This window comes from Leptinotarsa decemlineata, unplaced genomic scaffold (assembly GCF_025532065.1).
Source record: "Leptinotarsa decemlineata unplaced genomic scaffold, Ldec_3_MD MMD2_P_RNA_scaffold_7, whole genome shotgun sequence".
Lineage (NCBI taxonomy): Eukaryota > Metazoa > Arthropoda > Insecta > Coleoptera > Chrysomelidae > Leptinotarsa > Leptinotarsa decemlineata.
In genome coordinates, this window is record NW_027412534.1 from 4985558 (window position 1) to 5012295 (window position 26738).

Sequence of the window (26738 nt, forward strand, 5' to 3'; positions counted from 1 at the left end):
TTGCGAGGCTCCTGCTGTCTTTTAGCCAAAGTCTGTTTCACCATCACTTTGGAGTAGCCATTCCGTTGAAGATCATTGTTGATGTATAGTTCCTTCTCGAGACCTTCCTTCGTATTACAAAGCCCAAAAGCACGGTCTAATAGAGTCTTGATGATTCCTCTTCTAGTCGATTAATGGTGGTTGGATTTGTGGTTCTGATACTGTCCCGTGTGAGTGGGTGTCAGGTATACAGATGTTTCCCACTCAGTGTCGGTCCTCTTCACCAATACGTCTGAGAATGGCAATTCGTTGTGGATTTCCTTCTCCATTGTGAAAGTGATGGAAGGTCTTACGCTGTTGATGTGTTTTAGGAAGACGTCCAGCTCAGTATTTCCATGTTTCCGTATCATGAATGTGTCGTCAACGTATCTCAACAAGACACGGGGTTTCTTGTGGGCTTCTTCAATGGCCAGAGTTTCAATCCACTCCATATAATGGCAATGACTGGTGAAAGTGACGATCCCATTGGCAGTCCCTCATCTTGTGTGAAGAACTCGTCCTTCAGTTCATAGTTGATCTTTCTGCAACCAATTTTGTTTTGTTTTCCTATTCATTTCTATGTTCATTTTCACATGTCTAACTTCTTTGTTGGGCATATCAATCTATTGAAACTAATCAGAACTGGGTCCATTCTTTCATCGAAGAGTAAACGCAAAAATTTGCTTAACAGACGAAAAATAAAGCTGACGCCTAGTATGTCTAATTAGAGATATCAATAATTTGAAGGATTGTGGGTATTTTTTGTTATCTCTGTATGATCTTTGGAGTGATTTTGAAGTGGCTATTATTTCGACAAGAACAGTATAAATATATAATGTTTCAAGTATCTCCTCATAGTTGCGTCCTGCTGTTTTCAAGGTGAGATTGATATAAAATTGCTTTTACCTATTTCTATTGAAAATTATAGTAATTTTTCAGGTTTCTATCATCTCTCTTCATGTATGCTTTCATGTATGTTTATTTCGAAAGGTTTGATAATATTGAAAGTTATAGTTTGAATGAATTCAATTAATTTATCAATCTTAAAACGATTGAAAAAATGTCTGTGCAACAAAAAATAAAAATTCTCTTTCCACGAGTGTTGGAAAGCAACGTTATTATCACCCAAAATACTGATAATTCAATTCAATTGTTTACTTACAGAGAAAAAAAAACAGAATGAAACTTTTTGCCTTCTTCGCAGCTGTTCTGTTGGCGGTTGATGCTTCTACTGACAAGGACCAATGGGTGGCATTCAAGGTAACCAGTTTTTCATAAAAGGGTTTTGTGTTCACCATTCGTAAAAATGTTTCTTGTTTAAACAGTTCGGAGTTGAATTATTCGCAAGTCTTTTAGAAGAAAAAATGTCTAAGTGGCTCATATGCCTACCTCCAAATTCACTCGATCTTTTAACAATTGCTGATAATATATTTATCACCTCTAGGACATCAAGTAATTTATGAGTATGTTGAATACAATGTCAATGATCAACTTATCTATAAATCACCTCTCCTTCTAGAATTGATATTGTATTATAATGGTTTTTTCAAAATCTATTTGTTCTACAAAGAACTATTAATTTTCCTAATCGAGTTTGTAAATACCTACTGTTGGATTGAATACTTATTATCATAAATAGTATCCCATAATCATTGAAAATAAGTATTTCAGTCCATTTCCCTCCAGAATCAAAAATCAAAATTATTCATTGCATATTTCCCTATAACGAATCTAAGGTCCAATGTACAGAGTATATACAGTGCATTTCTTTAATGTCCCCTCCTTTATTTTTTGAACTTTATTTTGAACATGAAACCTTCAAGATGGCGACTGGGCGCCATCTGGGAAAAAATTCTTGTCTTGTGACACATAATTTTGAAGCTCCTGAATATGAAGTCAATATCTTCACCTACTACACAATGGCGAAACATTCAATAATTTCCTGAAGACAAACTCATTATTGTTTGAAGGTGATTGACAATGTTTCATGATGAATTTCACTAGTTCGGACTTCCATTGTCTACTATATAAAATGATTTGAAATCCCTGAAACAACTAAAAAAGAAGAATTGAAAATGAGTAGCTGAAAATAATAATTATATTAATCAAAATAAACCTGAAATGAAATAATAGTGAAATGAAATACAAAAAGACAGAACGAATCTACCTATAGAAGTAATCATGGAATTACTAGGATGCTGTGTACGTAACTGTTATTTCCAACTGAAGGACGAATTCTTTACACAAGATGAGGGACTGCCAATGGGTTCGCTACTTTCACCAGTCATAGCCAACATATATATGGAGTGGTTTGAAACTCTAGCCATTGAAGAAGCCCACAAGAAACCGCGAGTCTGGTTGAGATATGTTGACGACACCTTCATAATATGGAACCATGGGAATACTGAACTAGACGAATACATCAACAGCGTGGGACCTTCCATCAATTTCACAATGGAGAAGGAAATCCACAACGAATTGCCATTTTTAGACGTTTTGGTGAAGAGGACCGACACTAAGTGGGAAACATCTGTATACCGAAAACCCACTCATACGGGACAGTATCTGAACCACGAATCCAACCACCATCAATCGACTAAAAGAGGAATCGCCAAGACTCTATTAGACCGTGCTTTTGGGCTCTGTAATACGAAGGAAGGGGTTGGTAAGGAACTAGACATCATCAAAAATGATCTTCAACTGAATGGCTACTCCAAAGCGATGGTAGAAAAGACTTTGGCTATAAGACAGCAGGAGCCTCGCAAGGAAGAGAAGTCGTCACAACCAGTGCTTGCACTTCCCTACATCAGAGGATTATCGGAGAGGATAAGAAGAATTGGTTCCAAGTACAACATCAGAATCTGCTTCAGATCCGGTAACACTATCCGTAGCTGCCTCACGAAAACCAGGCCACCAAACGCGGACTGCGATTCCAAGAATTCCATTTACCGGATACCTTGTGAGTGCGGAAAATCCTATATTGGTGAAACTAAGAGGCCATTGAATGTTCACATTGCCGAGCACAAGAAACACACACAGCGAGGGGAAACCAGCAAATCAGGAATAGCAGACCATGTTTGGACCCATCAACACAACATCGAGTGGTCCCAAGCTGAGATCTTGCACAGAGAGGAACATTGGTTTAGGAGAAAATTCAAGGAAGCCGCATACATGTTGTCCAACAACGTATTCAGCCAAGCCAGCGTAGAAATACGCAACATATAGAAACCCATCATCAAGCGAAAAATGGCCAACTCCCGCCAAAACGGTCATCTCCCACGGAACCAGTGAAGCGGAAAATGGAAAGCGGGGATAAGTGAAAGTACTCGAACGACCTATAAATAGTCATCTCTCGGAGGAATCAGTTCAGTCATCACCCGAAGACGATTGTAGATATTAACAATCGAAACGTCGTGAACTAACGTGACTTGGAATCTCTCCACTTTTTATTTTCATTTTCAAGGCACCATACTTGGTCCAATTTGTTTCACAGTATATCTTAATAACTTTATTGGGAAAGAAAAGTTTTGGCTTTCTACTACTCCATCCAGGGAGGATGGCAGTGTTCTATGTAAGAGCAATTCGTTACCATTCATTTAAAGTAGAACTCATGTGAATGATATCTGATTTTCATTACATAACGAATGTTTGAAATACAAAGTGAGTAGTGAAAAATATCTTCTGTAGAATTTTTTCATTCATATAATTCAATGTTTATATGAAAGTAACTGTTTCAGGAGGACTTTCTTTCAGTTTGTGTCTTAAAGTTACTTCTTTGCATGATCTACACATCCATGTATAGAGTTACTTCCTTCCTTTTTTTGGAAGACTTCCTCATCCTTCTTTTTTTTGTATCAAGATGGAGTAGTAGAAAGCCAAAAATTTTCTTTCCCAAAAATTAATCAATCCTAAAAAATATAACCTCTTCAATTCAAATCTCAATAACCTGTTTAATCTCTACACTGATGGGACAATTATAAGCTACGCAGACGACACAAGAGTTTTTTAAAAAGCCGAAAACTGGAACTCGCTCATCACTAAAGCACAAAATGACTTTAAAACAAGCATTGACTGGCTCAATTTCAAACTATTGACTATAAATTATTCTTAAACAAAATATTTAGCCTTTTTGGTGAATAACAAAAACTTACCCCTTGAAATCAGAGGTGAAAACAGTATCGTGAAAATCACACAAGCTACAGAAACAGAGTATCTCGGTGTAATGATAGACAATCATTCAAAATGGAACTTACACATTAGGAACTTAGTGCAAAAAATTAGAAGCCTATTGCCTAAATTCAAATATTTAAGAAACATTCTTGAAGAAAAATATCTCATAATGCTGTACCTATTGCGCATTAGTGGAATACCAACTGTGATATGGCATAATAGCTTGGGAAGGGGCATATAATAACATTATAAATAATGTTGAAATAATTCAAAAATGGTTTTTTAAAATAATATTCAGAAAACCAATTACCTACCCAACAGATGACCTTTACAAGCTTGGCAATATCGTATATGTAAAACAAATATTTCATTTGACATTTGCTGTTGACCAGAAAAAAACCGGAGCAAAATATTTCTAGATTATTCCTACTCCAAAATGTAAAAACAATCAACATCTTAGTTCCACATGTGACTAAAACTATATCCCAGAGATCTAGCATGTTTCTTGGGCCAAAGATTTATAACAATCTACCGAATGAATTGAAACAACTAAAGTCATTATCTCTGTTCAAGAAGAAGCTGAAGTTATGGCTCATATTAAAATCAAGAATTTCAACACATCGATATGAAAAATACATACTATGATTGATATTAAAGTTAGGGCTATTTGAAATAATTTCTTTCACACACTCGTTCTGTCAGATTTTTCCGTAGAAATCTGAGGCATGCCATCATCACATCAACACGAATTATACTTTCCTGATTTTGATGATCACGCTTGCCCCATATTTCATGATTGATTTATGACGTAAATATAACGTTTGAAACGATTCTTTTGTACTAATTATCCTTACTTCACAACAAATTATAGTTACAATTCGTATATTCTGCTGAATACTCTCAATCTTATCGTTATGATAACCTGAATAGTAATTTTATTTTTATGGAATTTTTGGTATTATTATTTAGTATTATTTCCTTGGATAAAAATTAAATTGTTTACACTTTCCTTGAGCCATTTTTGTTCCAACTTTGGTCTACTGCTCTTTTTATAATTAAGCTATATCTAAAACTCTCAAGCTAGTTGAAAACACATTCTTCTGGTTAACCTGTGATCTTATTTTTACCCTTGTTTTCTTTTCCTTTGATTTGACCGTATTTCATTTGATTCGTCAACATCACACCATAATAATAGGTCACCACACACAAGCTGATAATATCAGCTTCGGTGGATTTTTTTTATTCTAAGCCTCATATTACTAAGTTTTTCAGAATCGTTTTATTCTGTAACAATAGAAGGTCTGTATTTTTTTTTTCGCTATTTATGGATAAATATTATTATTTCAATAGTAGGAAGATACCACTTCAACAATCTCTAAAATGTTCAATTCTCGTCCATTGGAAGGAAAAATTGAAGCGATTTTTATTTACGGTGCGACGCGTAACTTTCACGAGACCGAAATGATCCTCAATGAACGTTCTTCGAATCGTCCTATCTGTAGAAAATATTTGAGGATAGTGTACATAACCAAAATCCCCAAGTCATCCGTCCATTCCGGAAGAACAACAAGTGCAAATAATTGGTAAGATGGTATTAAATCCTAAACAGTCTACTTTATCCGTCGCGAATGTTTGTGAGGTGTCTCCTTCTACTATGTGGGGACTTTTGAAGAGAAATAGGTATCATCCATACAAAATTGAAATGTTACACCAATTAACTGAAGATGACCCTGATCGAAGAACATAATCCTGCGAAATCATGGCGGAAAGCATTGCAAGGCATCCCACCTATCTCCACAATATTTGTTCAAGTGACGAATGTATTTTTTTTAAATGGCAATGTTCACAGACAAAATTGCTGTTATTGGAGTGACACCAACCCTCACGTTTTCCGGGAAACAAATATCCAATGTCCAAAAAAAATTACCGTTTAGGTAGGAATATTGGGAAACCATATTGTAGGACCTCTATTCATTGATCAGAATTTAACAAGGGAACTGTACTTGAATATGCTGGAAACTACTGTTGACCCTCTCATCACTGAAAACGTCGCAGCGAATCCTAATAATTGGATATGGATATCGTATTCCAACAAGATGGAGCACCACCACATTTCTCCAGACAAGTAAGAAACTATTTGGATACTATTTTTCCCGATCGTTGGGTCGGCCGTCGAGGTCCTAAAGCAGGAGTCTCCAAACTTTGAAGCCTTCGGGCTAAAATGATTTTTTCAGTTTGTTCCAAGGGCCAATTTCTGCCCTTAACTATATTTCTAGACTAGGATAGTCGCAAAGTGCGTGACCTAAGTAAACTTACGCTTTTTTTGCATTTCAATTATTATTCTGTATTGTGACACTTAACGACATCTAGTGGTGAGTAGTGATACTATGTACTATATTTTTCAGCTACCCGCAGGTGGCATTAGGCGTAATTAAATATTTGGAATTACCGCGTTGGTTCGAGAAAGTTCTGGTTCTAGCTAGTGTATTCCGATCACCTCGGGATGGCAGAAATATTTGCATATAAAAAGGCTAGCGGCGCAACTGCGAGTTAGTCTGCGTAGGAAAGGCGAAGGAAGCGAAACTGTCTATTGTGAAATAAAGTAACACCCGTCAATGAAAGTATTTTGATTTGACTTATTGTTTTTATGTGTGATTTGTTAGTATAGAAAAGAAGCGAAAAATCGACAGTGAATGCAGAACGTTCTAAGAAAAATGGAAGTTTCAGTATTTTGTGATTGATTCCAGTAATAAGGCGCTATGTTTAATTTGTAATGACACCATAGCCAAAGACTATAATATTAGACGACACTATGAATCGAAACATTTTCAAAGTTACTCCAAGTATACAGAAAGTTTGCGGAAGGAAAAATTTGAAGCTTTGAAATGCGGACTCAAATCGCAGCAATCTTTGTTTACCAAAGCGAATACTGAACAAGAGTCTGCAACTCGCGCCAGCTTTCGTGAGGCTCTTGAAATTGGAAAACGTGGCAAACCATTCACCAATGGAGACATGATAAAAGAATGCTTGATTGCAGTAGCCGAAGAAATGTGCCCCGAAAAGGTAAATTTATTCAAAAGTGTCAGTTTGTTAGCAAACACCGTGGCTCGGAGGGTGCAAGACATCGCAGAAAATATATCATCTCAACGGGCTGATAAAAATGAACATCATGAGTGGTTTTCTCTAGCATTGGATAAGTCAACGGATGTGTCAGATACTGCTCAGGTGTTGATTTTTATTCGCAGAGTAGATAAAAGCTATGAAGTGTTTGAAGAACTTCTTGATATTGATAGTATTCACGGAACGATAACTGGGGCAGATATTTTCAAGGGAGTTGAAAATGCCATTAATGAAAGAACCTTCGATGGAGACATTTGAAATCTATAACGACTGATGAAGGCAAAAATATGTATGGTAAAAATAAAGGAGTGGTTGCACTTGTGTCAAAGGCTGTAGAAAATGATGGTGGTTCAAAACCATTAGTCTTACATTGTATCATTCATCAAATGTGCGGAAAATGTTTGGATATGTCTGAAGTTCTAAAATCAGTCATATCAGTTGTTAACTTCATCAGATCCACTTGGCTGTATCACCGACAACAGATTGGAGAAAATGATTTACCATATCATACTGTCGTACGCTGGCTTAGTTGCGGAAAAGTCCTTAAGCGCTTTTTTGAACTTCGAGCAGAGATCGAAATTTTTTTAAATGATAAGCAGCGCCCTTTTGCCGATTTAGAAAATAGTGAATGGATGTGGAAGTTAGCCTTCTTTGTCGATTTGACAAATCATATGAACGAACTGATTTTGAGATTGCAAGGAGAAAATCAGCTTCTCCCTGATTTATACACCAATATCAAATCCTTCTGGCAGAAAATAATACTATTTCAATCGCAATTACGTAAAAAATGTTCCACACATTTTGAAACATGTGAAATATTCAGCCACACTATAGAGACTAAATTTCCCGTCAATTTTGCAATCGAAACTTTGAGTGCTTTGAAGATAAATTTTGATACTCGTTTATCAGATTTTGATGTCATTGCGAATGAAATTAAAGTTTTTCAAAATCCTTTTGATTCTGACATTGAAACCCTGGCTCCGGAAGTCCAAATGGAAATTATTGATTTACGGTGCAGTGATATGCTTAAAAACAAATATCAAAATTCATCTTTGTTGGAATTTTATGAGTCTTCCACTGAAACAATTTGATAATTTGAATAAATTTGCTCGTGGGTTGTTTTCTGTTTTTGGTACTACTTACTTGTGTGAGAAAACGTTTTCCAAGATGAAGTACACAAAGAATGTTCACAGATCTCAATTAACCGATGAGCATCTTGAATCTCTTTTGATAATTGGTACAAGTAAAATTGATCCACAACTAGAAAGTATTGTCGGTGGAAAATTACAATTACATAAATCTCATTAGTGTTTTTGTTTTACTGTGATTCGTTTTAATTATTTGTTAGTTATTAATATGCTTAAACTTAGATACTTAAGTTAAGTTTTCTTTGTCATCATTTCTGTCGTTAAGTTTTACCTTATAAGTAGTTGAAACCGGGTAATTATCATTCTGTGTTTTCTTCTTCAACTTATCACAGCAATAGTAACAAAAATTAAGTAATCATTGGCTGTCTCAGGCCAGATTGATGACAGTGAATCATTGGCTGTCGTGGGCCGGATCGATGACCCTGGCGGGCCGGATTTAGCCCGCAGGCCGTAGTTTGGAGACCCCTGTCCTAAAAGATGGCCAGTCCGCTCGCCAGTTTTGACACCTTCGGTCTTTTTTTTATAGGGCTATTTGAAGCAAAAGGTGTACGAAACTGAACCTGCTTCAATATTGGATATACGGCGCGGCGGATAATAATTAATATTTGTAGAGACATTGACGTTACTGTGTTCGAACATGTTCGGCGTGAGGCTGTTCATATGTAAAGAAGTTCTAGGCAAACATTTCAAGCATTTTCTGAACTGACCTCATAATATGTAGTTAAATTTCAATGTATTCAGGCAATTATAAAAGGTTTCGCATTTTTTTAGTAGTTGGAGATATTGACATTATATTCCAGGGTTGTGAAGCATTTGTCAGGAGCTTCAAACTGATGTATCACAAGACATCCCTTTCCATTTAATTTTTTTCCCAGGTGGCGCCTAATCGCCATCTTGAAAGTTTCATCTGTCAATTTCACTTCAAAATAGAGTATTCATGCATTAATTTCATTATCCAAAATTTGAATTCCTTGAGTTGACTCGTTCAAAAAATAAAAGTGAGGGGATATTACAGAAAAGCACTGTATACAATATTCACATTTCTCCCACAAACTGGAATGGGTGGGGGCAAGAAAAGAGTTGATAAAGGAAAGGGGGGATCAGTAGGATGATAATTCGATATCGAGCCCCAGGACGTCTACAGGGTGAAACGCCTCCTCATAGACCCACGACAGGCCGATGGGAGGCACCCCCGCTGGTTTTAACGGGTGGCTCTCTGCCCAACAGAGCTTCTTTCCAGCATCCAGTCTAAAACCTTTTCCTTCCTGCCGAAGCTCACGCGAGATTTACCGAGATGTTGCGATTCCGATACCTCATATCTAAGTGTACTAAGCGGGTGTTACAGGATCATCACTAGCTCCCTGGAAAAAGTTCATGAAAAAACGAACTTCGCTGCCACACGCTCCATGCCCAGAATTAAAAAACGCATGGCATGCGCCAAGCAATACGCCGACATCCTCAGCAACTTCTCTAACAGTGATTCTCCATAACAATTTTCTTCACTGTCCCAATTTCTTCATCGGTTGTTGATCTGCTGGCGCGTCCAGGGCTAGCTTCGTTATTCACATCTTCTCGACCTATCCTGAAAAACTTGTACCACTTATTAACATTTTTATCACTCAGATTACACTCACCTTATGCCACTGTCAACGTTTCAAGGGATTCTGAGCACTCAGTTCAATTCTTTACACAGATTTGGATACAAGTTCTTTGATTCATTATTTTTGGTAGCAGAAAATCGCTGAACCGGCAAAATAGTCTAATTAACAATTTCAAAAACATGAAAAATAGTGATAAAGGTCCTAAAAATATGAGTGATAGCTCTTTCGATTCGGAATCACCTCTAGAAAAATGTTTCTGAAGGATTTTGGTGCAGGTAAAAAATTGCAATTGTTATTAATAAAATAAGATTTAAAAAAATGGTACCTATTAAGTTTTTCGTTGATAACTTATAAAATATCAATATTTGAACAATTTTGAAAAAAACTCGTTCTGATAAAAAAGTCACGACTCCCGAAACTCTATCTCCATTATTTATAATTTTAATTTGACGTTGAAAATAGGGTTTCGCGCGGCTGTTACGGCATGCTCGCGCTGCCGCTAAAGAGTGTTTATCAAAAGAATCGTAAAATGTAATTTCAAAAATTTGAAAAAAATCTAGTATCTTCTTAACACTTGAATGAATCGAGTCGCGTAGAAAAGAAAGTTTTATCACAATTTTTAAAAAAGTTATTCAATTGTTAAATAACAAATTTTGTCCCAATCTTCGTTGGCATAAATAATGGGATAAAAGGTATAAATAATTGGCCTGTGAATTTTAAACTTCGTGGAGCCCTTTTGATATATACTTCATACAATCCTGCGATGAGAGTTCATAAAAATTTATTGATTTTTAATTATGATTTTTTATATCTATTGCAAAATGAAATATCTGAAAATTGTTGATAACATTTTTGTCAACTGATATTTAGCTATGTCTGTTTTCACATCGAACAATGGCAGTTATCAACATGGGATATGAACTTTTTACATAATTTGTTTATTGAATTGTTTCAAACAAAGAGAGAAATTCAGTATTTCTGAATTTTTTTTGCTGTTTTGTTGTCTCTTCAACGAGTTTTTTCAAAATTGCTCAAATATTGATATTTCATGAGTTATTTACGAAAAACTCAAAACCATTTTTTTTAAATCTTATTTTGTTAATAACAATTGCAATTATTCACCTGCACCAAAATCCTTCAAAAAAATTTTCCTAGAGGTGATTCCGAATCGAATGAGCTATCGCTCATACTTTTAGGACCTCTTTCTCTATTTTTCATGTTTTTGAAGTTCACCCTAGTTTTGTAACAGCCCACGTAAAACTGTTGGTAAATATATTCATGCACACATAGCATTGAAAACAAACAGGAAGTACCCAGTATCGAGACTTGATTTACACCCAGGTCAACCCCAAAACGATCTGTTCTCTGTAGAGTAGGGAGGGTGAGTGTAAGCTCACAGCACTCAGGCCACATATGACCCATTGTACATCCTCCAGAAGAGTTGTCCTTCTAGGTCATCGTCCATCCTGTCCTTTCCGGGAAGGTGGACAGGTAACTGGGAGACATCTCCTTTATATCGGCAGGTGTAGGCCGAGACTCGCAGAACACACACTCTCTCATTCGATAATTCCGAGCACTCGCATAGGACATGCCTGGCAGTTTCACCTTCCTGTTGACACATCCTGCATAGAGGTGTGTCCAATAACCCCATATTATGGAGGTGTTTCCTTAATTGACAGTGGCCAGTCAGAAATCCTACTGTTAAGCGTAGATTTTTCAGGATCATCGCAAGATATTTTTTCGGCGCCAACTTCCCAGGGTCGCCCAAGGTGATCCTGGCAAGATTGCTTCCTTTGATTCCATCCCATCTCTTTAGGGATTGAGCATAGGTGTAACATTTGGCTGGTTCCGCAATTGTCGAAGTCATCAGGCCGTAGGTGCCACCGGATCCTAAAATTCTCAGTCCTCCTTTTGAGACCAGTACCGAGGTATTTCACCTCTTCAGAGAAGTTTAGTTTGATTTTGAAGACTTTGGGAGGTTTTAAGCCCGATAAACTTCTTTTCCTCGTAAAAAGGACCATCTCAGTCTTCTTGAGATTGATCGACAGTGAGGGTTCCTTACACCATGTTTCTATTAATTTGAGCTCATCCTGCGCTCTATCGCACAGTGTGTTCACAAATTTGCCGGTCTGCAAGATGACTATGTCATATGCAATTGTGTAGAATTCATTATTTTTTTGGTGATTAATCAGGGTATCCACAACTATGTTTTGGATATTCAATCTGTTTTTATCGGTTTCAGAAACTTTGATTCGATAGAGATAATAGAAATAACTTACTTTTCTGTAGCAAACCCATGGCAAAACCTACAAAAGTCTTCTAGAGGAAAGGACTAGATTCGGAATATTCCAGAACAATCTGCGAACAATCGAAGAACACAATGCCAAATACGAAAGAGGCGAAGAAACCTACTACTTGGGAGTTAACCATTTTGCTGACATGACACAAGAAGAATTCTCGCATATGCTCGGATTGCAGAATGGAGAAAGACCAAATTTAAACGCAACTCTTCACGTTTTTCCGGAAAATTTGGAAGTGCCAGAATCCATCGACTGGGTCGAAAAAGGAGCAGTCTTAGATGTAAAAAACCAGGGAACATGCCAATCTTGCTGGGCATTCAGTGCCGTAAGTAAATGATGAAGTAGATTAAAACGTTTTTCCATACTGCAAAATACCCATAAAACGTTGTTAAAGAAGAAATTATTAAATGATTGAGAGTAAAATTCTTCAGTTCCCAAATCGAAACTAAACTTTTCACTTGACGAAATGGTGCCATAGTTGTTTATGTTCATCCAATAAAAAGAACCAGAAAAAGGATAAATGTCCATAAGTTTTCGTAGAAAGTGCCCCTAAAAATTCGTTCAAAATATCTTTGTCTTGACTTTTATTGACAATTCAGTAAATCATTTTTGAAGTTACCTCAAGAAGTGCTGATGAAAATTTCGGCATTTCGACTGAAATATCTCCCTTGCACTTTGTGCGACGTTTATCTGTACGATATATATCTGTTTCATATCAAATACGAATTAATGTTAAGAGTGGAAGGTGAGACGAAAACTTTGATTTTCCTGTGATTCAGTATCCATATATTTGGAAGACATTATTCCAGATGATTTTTTTCTTCGGGTTTGGAGAGAAAGAAACTCTGTCAAGAGTTTTATCAATGTATTTTTCCTTTGGTAGGTTTCTCTTCTGTGAGTAAATCACTTATTCACTCAATTCCACTGAGTGGAAATAAAAGTGAAAAGAAGTCTACAAATGTGAAAAATAAGTCTATAGGTCACCCTTATCCTGACAAGTCACCTTTTCCCTGATAATTCACCTTCCTCCTGACAAGAAGTGAGTAGAAATGTAAAAACCATGTCTATAAATTTGCCAAGCTTAATAAAATTAATGAAAATAGTCATTCATTTCCTTAAGACAGTTACAAACCATATGGAAAAAGTCAGTTGCTTACATTTAAAATACAATAATACCAAAAAATTGATTTCACCGCAAATTGCCACAACAAATATTCATTCTCACTGTTCTGTCAAAAAGGATTTTAAATTATGTTGAATCATTATTTTGTCAAGCAGTTTCTCATATTTGAAGGAATTGCATTGTATATTCTAGGAACCATATGACTGGGACCATCGGTGACTTATTTTGAATTTTCCAAATGGAATTTGTTTCTGTCCCAAATATATTTCATCATTATTGTCGAATACTAGCATACTCAACTCTGATATGACTACACATGGTAATATTAATATTTTCAGTTTCTTGAATATATCTTTGCATGAATCAGATTGTGAAAGCCCCGTCATTGATCGTAAAATTCGTTTTTGTGCCACGAAGATATCTTTTGCAACAGTAGATACACCCCAAAATATCACACCGTATCGTAGCCTACTCTCAACTTGTGCATAGTAGAGCTGTATCAATTGATCAATATTGAGTTCATGCCGCAAATTTCTGAACTGAAAGGCAATCGAATTCAACTTTGAGATTAGGTAATGGGAGTGAGCCTTCCAAGTGAAATTTTGATCTATTCGTAATCCTAGTTGAAATCGATGAACCCGATTCGTTTGATTGGAATGACAACTCATGACATTTTTTTTGGATATGGTGAAACCTCAGTGCTTGCATTTTTGAAGTATTTGAAAACAAGTAATTTGCTGAAAACCATTCATTCAAAGAAGTCAACACTCCATTGCATTTTTCACGCAAGGAGGGGTCCATTTTTCCAGATATGATTAACGACGTATCATCAGCGTACATTGTCAAGAATGCAGGAACAAAAAGTTTATCCAAATCATTGATATAGAACAGGAACAGAATTGGCCCCAATAAGGACCCCTGAAGGACACTAATGTCTGTTTCAGTTTGTTGTGAGAAATGCGTGTTAATTGCTACATATTGTATGAGTATAAATAATGTTTGTCCAATCTAGAGGACAGCCTACTAATACCATGCTTATACAGATGTTTCAGTAATATGTCGTGACTGATACAGTCAAATGCCCTGCTGAGGTCACAAAAGATTTCAATATGGCCCTCTTCTGCCTCAATATATTCTATTATTTTCTGATAATAAGAAAACACCGCAGTCTTCGTAGATTTTTTGTTCAAATATCCATGTTGGTTTCTCGAAATCAAATCATATCCATGACAAAATGGCATTAATCTTTCTAAAAAAACAATACTCGAATACTTTGGAAAACGTTGACGGTACTGTGACTGGTCAGTAATTTTCAAGGCTCTGACGACGACAGGTGTTCTGGTATCTGGTATCTGTAGAGTAGGTATGGTGAGTGTAGACTCACAGCATCAAGGCCACATGTGACCCATAGCATCAAGGCCACATGTGATCCATTGTAAATCCTCCCGAAGAGTTGTCCTCCTAGGTCATCGTCCATCTTGTCCTTCCCAGGAAGGAGAACAGGTCACTAGGAGAACACACACTCTCTTTGGCAACCTTGAGGTGTCTCACGTGGCCTCCGCGAAGGGTTTGCAAGGTTGCGCGGCTTCTTCAACCTTCTCATTAAGGGAGCTTTTCTGCAGAGGCAGCCGGTTCCTTGCCTCTATTCAAGGCGGAGCTCTTGGCGCTAGCCGCAGGAAGTGCCCCTGCTGTTGGAGGTGAACTGCTATGTCCTGGTTCATTTCAAGTGATAGATTGGAGTGGACATTTCTGTTCTACTCCAGCCACCGCCTTAGTTCGAAGTGAGTACTTCTGACCAGCATAGTGATTGGGTTTTGTTGTTCCTGTTTTTGTGTTGTTTCATTCATGTGTGTTTCCACGAGTAGGCTGATTACAATGAGATTCTGCCCAGTTCCCCAAGGAGGTCGTACGTGACCGCATATTATCCTGCGGCCATTCAGCTTTCGGCACAATACACCTTAGCTTGTGTAGGCTGGTCCACGGTGGCATGTTTTGCAAAGGATTTTGGGGGGTTTTAGTTCCCCTCACCCTACTTATTTCTGTCACTGACCAGGAGTCCGGTGACCCTGTCCGTAAGACCACATTGGCTTCCCGTCACGTATCATGAAATCAGAAGAAGGTGGTTTTACGAATGAATTGAAACTTGTGAAATCAATACGCAGTAAAATTAACGAAAACGATGCTATATCGACTAGAGCAGATGAAGGCAACATTGTGGTTGCTATTGACCGAATCGACTATGTCATTGATTTCTTGAATTTAAGAAATTGTGTAATACTGAAACGTAATCCAACTATTTCTTCACAAAGACAAGTGAAAGATTTTTTGAAAAATTCAAACATACTTTTGTATGTTTGGGAAAAGTTCAAATTAGCATTGATGAACCCCCCAAATTCCAAAATTATACTCACTCATGAAACTGCATAAACAGACTTATTCAATTAGACCAGTGGTTTCCTTTGTCGCTGCATCATCAGTGAAATTATCTGAAAGGTTAATCAGTATCATCTTACATACCTCTACCAAACAACGCAAAATTACTATCCTTTGATGTGCAGCATACCTCCTGATGATTCTATTACTTCAGTAATAGAAGTGTTAGATAAAAATAGGCTTCTGGCTTCACGCCAGATGAAGCCATTGTATGGCGAAACACGTGTTGCGTTTTTGTAAAACAATTTAGTGAAAATCTCACAATAAAGTGTTTTTGGAATACGTTAGTTATGGATTTTCATCAAGTATCGGCCGATTCCATCATATATAAAAAGTACATGGATAAAGTTAAGAAAAAAATTGATGCAACTCTGCAGAATCAAAGCGGTCGACATCAAAACCAAATGGCCCAAGTAAATGAAAATCTAACAAAAATGCGAGAGCAAGTAGATCAATGCCAAAATCAAATAACTCAAGTTAATGATAGAGTAACAAAAATGAGTAATGATATTCAAGAACAGGATAATGTGAACAAACGATTTGACACTGAATTTCAGAAACTTTATACCAACTTTGTTCAAATGGTACAAAAAATATGGTATGCAATAACAAGGCGGTGGCGCGTTACAAAAAATTCAATCAGCAATATGTAAGTAATATTGAAAATATTCAAGCAGATTTGTTAAAGAAAATAACAGAAATTACCAATTTGCTTCATTCACATAACAAAACTTTGAAAATTAAACAAAACGACATGATGGAGCACTTTCAAGGTGATATCTCCAAATAAATTTCTGAAATAAATTCGGATTTAGCGAAGGTACAATCTGATATCAAGAAAATCAACAAAATGTCGTTCATAATAAATTAATAAGTTTAACATTCTCGACCATCAGTCCGTCACATGGCTTCCAAAGACAAGATTCAACTTGTTCGTGAACTGCATAAACCTATTAGAAAAAATTTTCGACGACGTCATACCGTTATCAAAGGATTGGATGATCTGTGGCAGATGGACTTGGCTCATCAAAATTGAAATTTCAATCTCATTTCAGTTGTCATCGATTGTTTTTCGAAATTCGTGTGGACTCGACCGCTAAAATCGAAAACAGGAAAAGATATCGTCAAAATATTTTCAGATATTTTGAAACATACGAAACGTTGTCCAAAAAATCTACAAATCGATCAGGGGATGGAGTTTTACAATGATAAATTTCAAACTTTAATGGAAAAACATGGAATAAATCACTCCAATACATATAGCATCATGAATGCTTCTATGGCTGAACGTGTCATAGAACGTTAACCAAGAACCAACGAAAAACAAATTCTCAATCAAACATACTCCCACCTGGAAATAGCTGGGTCAAGAAAATTTAAAGTCGGTGATGGTGTGCGAATCAGTAAGGCGAAACACGATTTCACCCAATTGGACTACGGAATTATTCAAAATTGTCAAAGTTAACATTACTAATCCCGCCACTTTTATGCTTGAAGATATGCATGGTGCACCTATTAGAGGTGCTTTCTATGGGGAAGAATTGCAAAACACTGCAAATACTGATATATATCTTGTGGAAAAAGTGCTGAGAAAAAAGGCGAAAGAATGTATGTAAAATGGCTCGGTTTAGATAGCAAGCATAACAGTTGGATAGAAAAAACAGATATTTTTGATGTGCGCGTATGAATTCAATTCTGGAAAGCAGGTACATTTTTATGTAGAAGAGTGGTGGGTGGGTTATATATGAATTGAATGTATATTGAAACAAGTTTGTACTCTTTCAATATCAGTGAGCAGTGTGAAGTCCGCCATTGTCATTATCGTCACACACACATACATCAACATGAGGTCTGAAGATAGTGGTTATTTTAGTGATGATACCAATATGTCTGATTACAACAAAGAATTAGATAGAATTTTGATGGAATATGAAGCGTCTGCCAAAAATGAATGTCCTTTACTGCTACAAACTGTGTTTTCCCTTGGAGGTTATGAAATAGAGGTAGGATTATCTCCAGCTAGAACATTCAGTGCGACAATTATTGTGAAGCAACCTTTCAAACCGAAGAAAATATCGGTCAGCCTATTCGAATGGGCTACTTTAATCGAGATACTCATACAGAAGAAGACTGAATTTTTCGAAGAAGACCTTTCAAACATCTCCAGATGAGTATGATCCTACGATATTCGCTTGTGGTGATTATTGTGAAGTCACACAATTAGTACATGATGATACGAAGTGCTTAGCGATTGCGAAACACGGTATTGAATTCCTGTTTTCCGAAGAATAAATATAACAAGTAATCCAAGCTGATAAGAATCACATCGAATTGCCTTATTGGAAAACATTAACTTTTGTGTTGATTATTATAGTATGATAGATAGTATTAAAAGATTTTTCTAAGATAAACTAGACTTTAATTCTGGAAAGTTAGAATTATTAGAAAGATCTTGAAAAATACCAAATATTTTATTTTGTAATGCTTTTAAAGAATACATTTTTTTATTATAAAGTAAAAGTTATAAATGAATTATGCGAATGAAAAAAAATTCGGTTTATTGAAACAAACGCCTGTTTTTTTGAGCTGGATAGCAACCAAATTCTCATGAAAAATTTCACAACCATGGAACCTAAAACTTGCAATCAAGTTTTTGGCACCATATCTTCCATTCCATTTCCTGCATAATTTCACTATTTTATGTTGCCTTATATTCTCTATGGTCTTACCAAAAATTCAATTTATCATTAATTGAAAAAGATTTTTTTCGAAACTACTAATAGCTTAAGTTCTCAAATTGGTGTTCAACTCAATGTATGATCGCAGCCATGCAGATCGACTGAATTTCAAAACTTTATGTATTTTTGTTAATATTAATCCGTTAGATAAAGCTTGTTTCAGATTTCTATAATGTATAATATATTTATTTTTATCATAAAGTGTAGTCATTAATTTTGGTAGTTTAGAACCGAGCGGTATTCAATGTTCAGCAGCAAATGGAAAGTCTTCATGTGAATCATGAAGCTTTTTTGGATACTCTAAATCTACTTGAAAAATAAAACCTTCTGACGCATCGTCTGCTATGGTCATTATGTTTATATAATCATCATCACTTTTTGATACAATGCCAAATTTATCAACATTTCCAATCCATTCGAATCCCACTGAGGGTAAAAATTCACTCATAGCCAACCCATAAAGATTATTCACATCTAAATAAAGAATATGCTTAGATGAGTTTGAAGGATCATAATTCGGCGCATATTTATTGTTAGCCTCTGAAAATCGGTTGCTGCAAACAGATATTCCACCTTTTAAGCTTTTTTATATGAATGAAATCATATCAACATCCTTCAATAATTCTAATTCACACTTTGTATGCTTCAACATGCAATCCCACGTATATCCAGGCATAGTGTGATACCATGCTGGATCTAAAGGGTATGTATCTCGACATTATTGCCTGAACTGCTCAAAAATATCTCCAAGAAGTAGAATGTCTGTTTTTAAATACAAGTCGCGGTATTCCCCCAAATTTTTACATATGAAAGTATTTCAAACCTTCTGAGCATGGGCATACTTTTTTCGCTAATGTGTTCATCACACAATTTATCATAAACATGTTCAATTGATGGTATTGAAGTTTCATACCCACTCAAATTATGAAAAACTACGGAAACGACAAACAGTTTTTTGAAATTCAAAATTGCAGGCTTGATGTGCATATCCTCTGAGTCGACCTGTAAAATGGTCGTGATAGCCAACAATCACATCCATAGCTGAAAAGGTTTTTTCACAAATATGATATATTGTCACCTCACATGAATTGAGCTTCTCCACTACAGGTACGATTGTTTTTATTTTCATATTTATATTTTTTTTAAATTTCAGCCATTTCATTTGCAAACTGACTCATACAATTTTCTCCTCTGTAACTATTGAAATATGATAATTTATCATCGTATGAGCATTTCAGGTAGTAACCTGCACTGAAAGGTACGTGTTTTTGATATTTCTTCGTTTTTCTATCGGAATTAACATTAGAATCCGCGAAATCTTTCAACTGACATTCAAAATCAGCGTAAATTTTGGATTAGGTAGATTGTTTGTATTCAAAATTCCTGAAAACTACATGATTGTATTTAGGAACCGACATTTTACAATTATTCGAATCCGAACATAATTCCTCAAGTTCAGTTAATTTACTTTCACCAGAAAAATAATTCACGCATCGGTCACAAATGAATATTTTACTTTATGCAGCTAGCATCTGTGAACCAAGTAATTTCCCTAAATCTTTATTCCAACAATGATGAAATTTGATTTCAAACTGATTATCATCATCATCATAATCATCTTTTGGTGGAGCATCGTAATTATTCAACTCCGTAAAATATTTGTTTTGAATAAGAAGCAAATTTACATGTAATGCAAACTTATTTTTCGTCTAGCAGGCACTACGTTATGAAAAAGTTTTTTATCATTTTCAATCAATTTCAGCGCAAAAACATTGACTGATATATTATTTAATTTTTCAAATTTTGAAATATCGTTTAAAGGCATAGGTCCTTTCGATTTCGCTGTGAACAATACAGCAGAATAATGTGGATAACTCGTTACTCGATCTGAATTTTTACTAACAGGATATAATGTACTGACTATTGCCCAATAAAAACATGCCTGATCAGAATTTTTTACATTAATACACGCCTTTTTATTTGAAATTCCTTTGCTAGTTCGATGAAGGATGAACCGTTGCCTACTTCTTATTTATTGCCTTTAGATAAGGCAGCTCCCGAACCCCGTTCGGAAAACTCGGATATTTTCATGAAAATCTCTTCTTTGATATTTTCAGCTAACCAAACATATAAATCAGTCGATGAATCTATAACAGTATTTTTAGTATTGACATATTTGAAATCATAAATTTCATGAACGTCGTCATCTCCCTCCATTATTTTTTTAACAAACTCTCCACAAAATATAGTATTGACTTTAATCAATGTGAAAATTTTCAAAATGTTTTCAATTTTCTGTTCAAAAACTTTGAATGCATCATATAAAAATTGTCCTAAATCCTTATTATATGAATTATCCGGCTCTTGAAACCTGACATAACATTTTCCCATTTGACTCTACTTGGTGAATTGAACTTCGACTGCTCGACTGAAACTTTGATTACACAACAATCAAGTTTCTGGTATTTTTATACGATAGTGGTTATCGGTGTCCACACCCATGTGATTGCAATATAAAACATTCTGGAAAAACGTTGAGATTCAATTGTTTTCTCACATTGTGACTGTTTGCTCCAACTGCGGTGTGAGAAATATCAAGTTACAGTACTTCCTGCAAATATGTGCGATTTGCAAGTTGATTATTTTACTTCTCATTCAACATCGTTTTTATTTCATAAAAAATTCTCATTTAATGAAAAAATGAATTACTTTAAAAATTTCCATCATATTGAAATAAAACAACCCGTATATTTATCAAATTTTTATATTACATGTAGATTCAATTTTTTCTGAACAAGTTTCAATACAATTATCACAATTAAAATGAACGTACATGCTGATATTCGCATACCATTGTAAAAAAAATTTTCATTTCATTTTTCATATTCTTAATGTTGGTTATATTGAATAAAAGTAGATATCTCTGTCGATTATTTCCAATAACAATCTCAATAGATTGAATACGTTTCAACGGATATGTTGATGATGTAGGTAATGATCTCAAAACACTAGCTTCTTGCTGTCGATTTATTTCTTCAGGATTCCACTTTTTACGGTTTCACGATAGACAAAGGTTATCTAGTTGCTTTGTCATTTCAGTTTTATCTTCAAAAAAACTGATGTCTTTTTTTAAAATGAACAATTTCTCTTCGAATTCTTTTAATTTGAGTTTATAGTATTTCGATGACATTTCGGTTGATACTGAGAGTTTTTATGTAGATCACCGATAAATAGGTGAGATGTAAGCAAAATTAAAATCTTCTTGGTCCACTTCTACTGATGATGTCAACTTGGTTAACGAACATGCTGCTCAGTGTTCTTCTGACATGTTGGATCACACGTTAAAACGTTAGACCCTCGTTACCGTTCTTTTTTTCTCAAATGATATGTTTTGAGGCACCCTGTAGAATTATCATCTTGATTAACTGCTCCTGATGATGCTAACTTGGTTAATGAAAATGCTGCTCAGTGTCCTTCTGGCATGTTGGATCGCACGCTAAAACGATAGAGCCCCGATAAACTGGCATGTTTTATCTTAAATCATGGTAGCCATTTTTTTACGTTAGTAGCCATTTTTTTTTCTTTACCGCTGTACTGAATGTCTGCCGTTATGTTTTTTCTTCAAGACGATTTTTCCTTCATTATTATTATTATACCATTATTTTTATAATTCAACCGTGTTGCTATTACGCTTAATTTTTTACGCACCAACTCGAACAGCTCTTACTGCCCTTCTTACATGTCGAATCGCACGTTGAAACATTTGACCCTGCTAATCATCGCTGTTGACGACGTCATTTTTCCCACGCTCAATTTAAAAAAACCGGCAACACCTCACAAGCCACATCGCCCCCATAAACAACGCTTTATTTTACATCCGACAACACCGAACTGTTTGCGCTGCTATCTTTGAAACTGATCAGCTCGCTACCATCTCCATCTCTCTCACACTCATATGAAAAACCGACCCCTCTCACTTCTACACACACGCTCTTATGAAAACCCATCCTCTCGCTCTGACACACACACTCTTATGCAAAAACAAATTTGAGGTTATGTGCAAACATTGAGGCACCTTCCGCCTTGTATTTTGTATGTCTACTTCATTGACCGTATGTTGGTATGTCTCAAACAAAATTATTTTCAATTTAACAATAATATTCATTTCTCTTCAAAAGGTTTAACTATGGGAAATTTATCAAGCCCTTTACCTACTTGCAGAAATTTCCATGGATAATCTAGAGAAGTCGATCTTTAAACACCCTTTGATTAAGAATTTCTTGTATTGGCATGGATATGTGGATGACGTTTTGGTATGTTTTACAGGTACTAAGAGACAATTCGATACTTTTCATAGGGATATTAACAAAATTCATGATAACATTAAATTCGCTATTGAAGTAGAAGCAGACAACTCAATCAATTTTCCGAACTTAATAATTAGTAGAATGAACAACAAACATGATTTTCTAATTTATCACAAACCGTCCTATACGGATATTACTATACATCACGATTCTACCCATCCATATCAACACAAGTAGCAACTTATAATAGCATGATTCACAGATTAGTCAATGTTCCTCTTTCAATAGATAATTTCAATAAAGAACTTAATATCATCAAACAAATTGCGGTTAACAATGGGTTCAAAGCCGAATTGATTAACAAAATACTTTTCAAGAAAGTCTATGCAAAAGCGATTCGAGACCGTTTTTCCTATTGATAAGGTAGATAATCGAAATTATAGAGTTTTATCGTATCTTGGACAAACAACGAAAAAAGTGGCACAATTTTTGAGGAAACGAGACAATAAAATTGCATATAGAACAAAGACGGCTCAAAAACCAAAGAAGGCTCAGGATGTGGAGTGTACTCCAAGTCACTAAGCCTAAGGATTAAGTGGGGAATGGGAAGAAATACCAGCGTGGTCCAAACAGAACTGGCTGGTATCTCAATCGCCACAAAAGAAGTAACCAAGAAAAGAATTTCTGGCAAAAACATAACAATCTGCACTGATAGCAGATAAGCACTATTAGCCTTGAACAGGCATCGTGTTACCTTAGGGCTAGTACTAGAGTGCCACCAAGATTTAGCCAAAGCCTCGGTAGATAATAACATTATCCTGAGGTGGGTTGAAGGGCACGAAAAGAGTAAAGGTAATCGCATTGGCGACTCTTTAGCCAAGGAAGCAGCTGGACTAACAATTTCAGGACCCAGTGGCACCCACGGCCTGATGACTTCGACAATTGCGGAACTAGTCAAATGTTACACCCATGCCCAATCCTTAAAGAGATGGGATGAAATCCAAGGATGTAATCTTGCTGGGATCACCTTGGGCGATCCTAGGAAGCTGGCCCCGAAGAAATATCTGGCGATGACCAGGAAAAATCTACGCCTTACGGTAGGATTTCTGACTGGCCACTGTCATCTGAGGAATCGCCTCCATAATATGGGGCTGGTGGACACACATCTATGCAGGATGTGTGAACAGGAAGATGATACTGTCAGGCATGTGCGAGTGCCCGGAGTTACCGTCAATAAGAGAGTGTGTGTTCGGCGAGTCTTGGCCTACACCTGCCGATATGAAGGAGATGTCTCCCAGCGACCTGTCCACCTTCCTGGAGAGGACAGGATGGACGATGACCAAGGAGAACAACTCCTCGGGAGGATGTACAATGGATCACATGTGGCTTAAGTGCGTGGGCTTACACTCACCCTCCTTACTCTACAGATACAGATGCATATAGAACAAGTAATACGTTGGGAAAGTTACTTAAAAATAATAAAGATAAGACATCCAAATTCGAGAAATCAAGAGTATATAAATTAAAGTGTGGAACGGCCCCTTAGGTATATATTGGTCAAACTGGCAGAACATTTAGGAATCGAATCCAGGAACATCATGAAAGCTACGTAAATAAGATAACAAATTCAACATATTCAAATCATCGTCTAGAATAAAAACATATCTGAATCATTTGGAAGCAATGGAAATTATTCAACTTAAAAATTCAAACATTCTAATGAATGACCAACTGGATTTGAATAGATCACCATTATTAAACTTGTTTTCTTGAAAACTGAAAAAGAATTATTATTGATGAAGATGTGAGGTAATATACTTCATGTGATCATATTCGAAAGGTACCTTAGGTACAGATTTAGGTAATTTTTCGGAGGTAGTCTCAATTATGGTTACCTGTAGTATATAAATATTAGTGTAAGAAGCAACCTGAAGTATTCAAATCACTTGATGAAGCTACTGTGTTAGCGAAACATGTTGTGATATATATTTTTCAAATAAAGTTTGTAGAGATCAAATCGTGAGGGGTAGTTTATGAAATTCACTGAGTGAGTAGGAATGGGGAAATCAAGTCTATAAATTATCCTTTTTCTGATGAATCACCTTCTTCTGACAAAAACGTATTTTCACATCTATATTCAAATGTGAAAAACAATCTAGTTCAACTGAGATCTAATGGCAAATTTTATATATTTTTTTCAAGACCGGTTCACTGGAAGGACAAAACGCTATCATCAATAAAGTGAAGATTCCGTTGAGCGAGCAGCAGTTGCTCGATTGCTCCACTAGTTATGGAAATGGCGATTGTATTGATGGTGGTCTTATGACTAATGCTTTCGATTACATCAAGGACTATGGAATCGAGGCTGAATCTTCTTACCCTTACAAGGACGAACAGTCCACTTGTCAATTCAATGACGAAAAAAGTGTTCTCAGAATCAAGGGATACAAAAAATTGCGATCATATGAATCAGAACTCAAAAACGCAGTAGGTAAGTTGACTTTGATACTATGAATAATGGAGGAGGAATAAAAGAGAAGAGCAAAACTTCTTTGAAACCCCTAATTGCCTATTCAACCAGAACAGTTCATTGAGGTTACTTGAAGTGGTTTGATATTCTTTTCCAGCTCCAGTTTGGATCCATAACGAATCAAATATTGCAGAAACTGTGAAATAAAAATCTTTTCAGAACAACGGTTATCATCACTGCCCCAATTTCGAAGATTTTTCTTCATAAGTGAAATGAAATTATAAATGACCATAATACTTGCTTCTCGTAGGTACCATCGGTCCCATATCAGTAGGAATTCAGTCAAATTCATTGCAATTATATGCCGGAGGAATCTTCAATGGCGGGTGTATAGGTCCATTGAATCACGCAGTTCTTGCCGTTGGATATGGTGCAGAAGACGGGAAGAAGTTCTGGAAGGTGAAGAACTCCTGGGGCAGCAAATGGGGAGAAAGTGGATTCTTCAGAATCGTGAGAGATGCTTTCAATATGTGTGGTATTGCTTCTTCGACTTCCTACCCACTTCTCTAGTGATACTGGGGTGTCATAATTTTGAAACGTATTAATTTCCACTAATTTTTTTCATTTATTGGTGTTTCTGTATTTATCTCCAATAAAGCATGAAGTTCTTCGAACTTCATGCAGCTGCATATTTTCACTCAAATTCACTCTTTTTTCAGCCTATAAAATGATAATGAAGGTGTTGATTTCTGTGTCATAATTTCAACATAGATTTATTTTTAAGTAACGTAGACTCACTGTTTTTTCTGTTGACTTTTCTGTGTGAATTTTTAATAAAGCATCTATTAAAACTCATTTGGTTCAATTGAATCCTTATCCTGAACAACGAATAGAGAATTTCGATGTGTTGCAGATAAAAAAAGAAAACAAAATGTGCAAAATTCTTGTTGCCGCCTCATTTATGGATTTCGTAAGTATGATTCAATTTCTGAAGCCTTTAAAAACTCCCGCTGGCTCAATATGAAAAACCGTACAATTCATCATTTGGGTTGTTTTGTTCATAAATTGATTACTCTTCCCCATTCTCCCCTTTTAATACAAACACTAATCAAGAAACATTAGACATGAGAACAAATCAACTATGCCACAACATCGCACTGCACAGTTTCAGAGATATTTTTTTTGGGGCTGTAAAACTCTATAATTCCTTGCCCGAGCAATTGAAGAGATTCGATATCATGGAAATTCATATACAAATATAAAAATTATATCTATGACAGTCAGTAATGTCAACTTTTGCTCATTGGTCA

At 35.9% G+C, this 26738-nt stretch overlaps 1 protein-coding gene across 1 annotated transcript; it reads left to right on the plus strand.

Moving 5' to 3' along the window:
- Positions 1-827: 827 nt before the first annotated feature.
- Positions 828-26283, plus strand: LOC111510204 (cathepsin L-like proteinase). Its single transcript, XM_074170259.1, has 5 exons — positions 828-897; positions 1183-1278; positions 12347-12682; positions 25161-25449; positions 25739-26283. Exons 2-5 carry the CDS (start codon positions 1198-1200, stop codon positions 25996-25998), a joined length of 966 nt encoding a protein of 321 aa, XP_074026360.1. The 5' UTR covers positions 828-897; positions 1183-1197; the 3' UTR covers positions 25999-26283.
- The last annotated feature ends 455 nt before the right edge of the window (positions 26284-26738 follow it).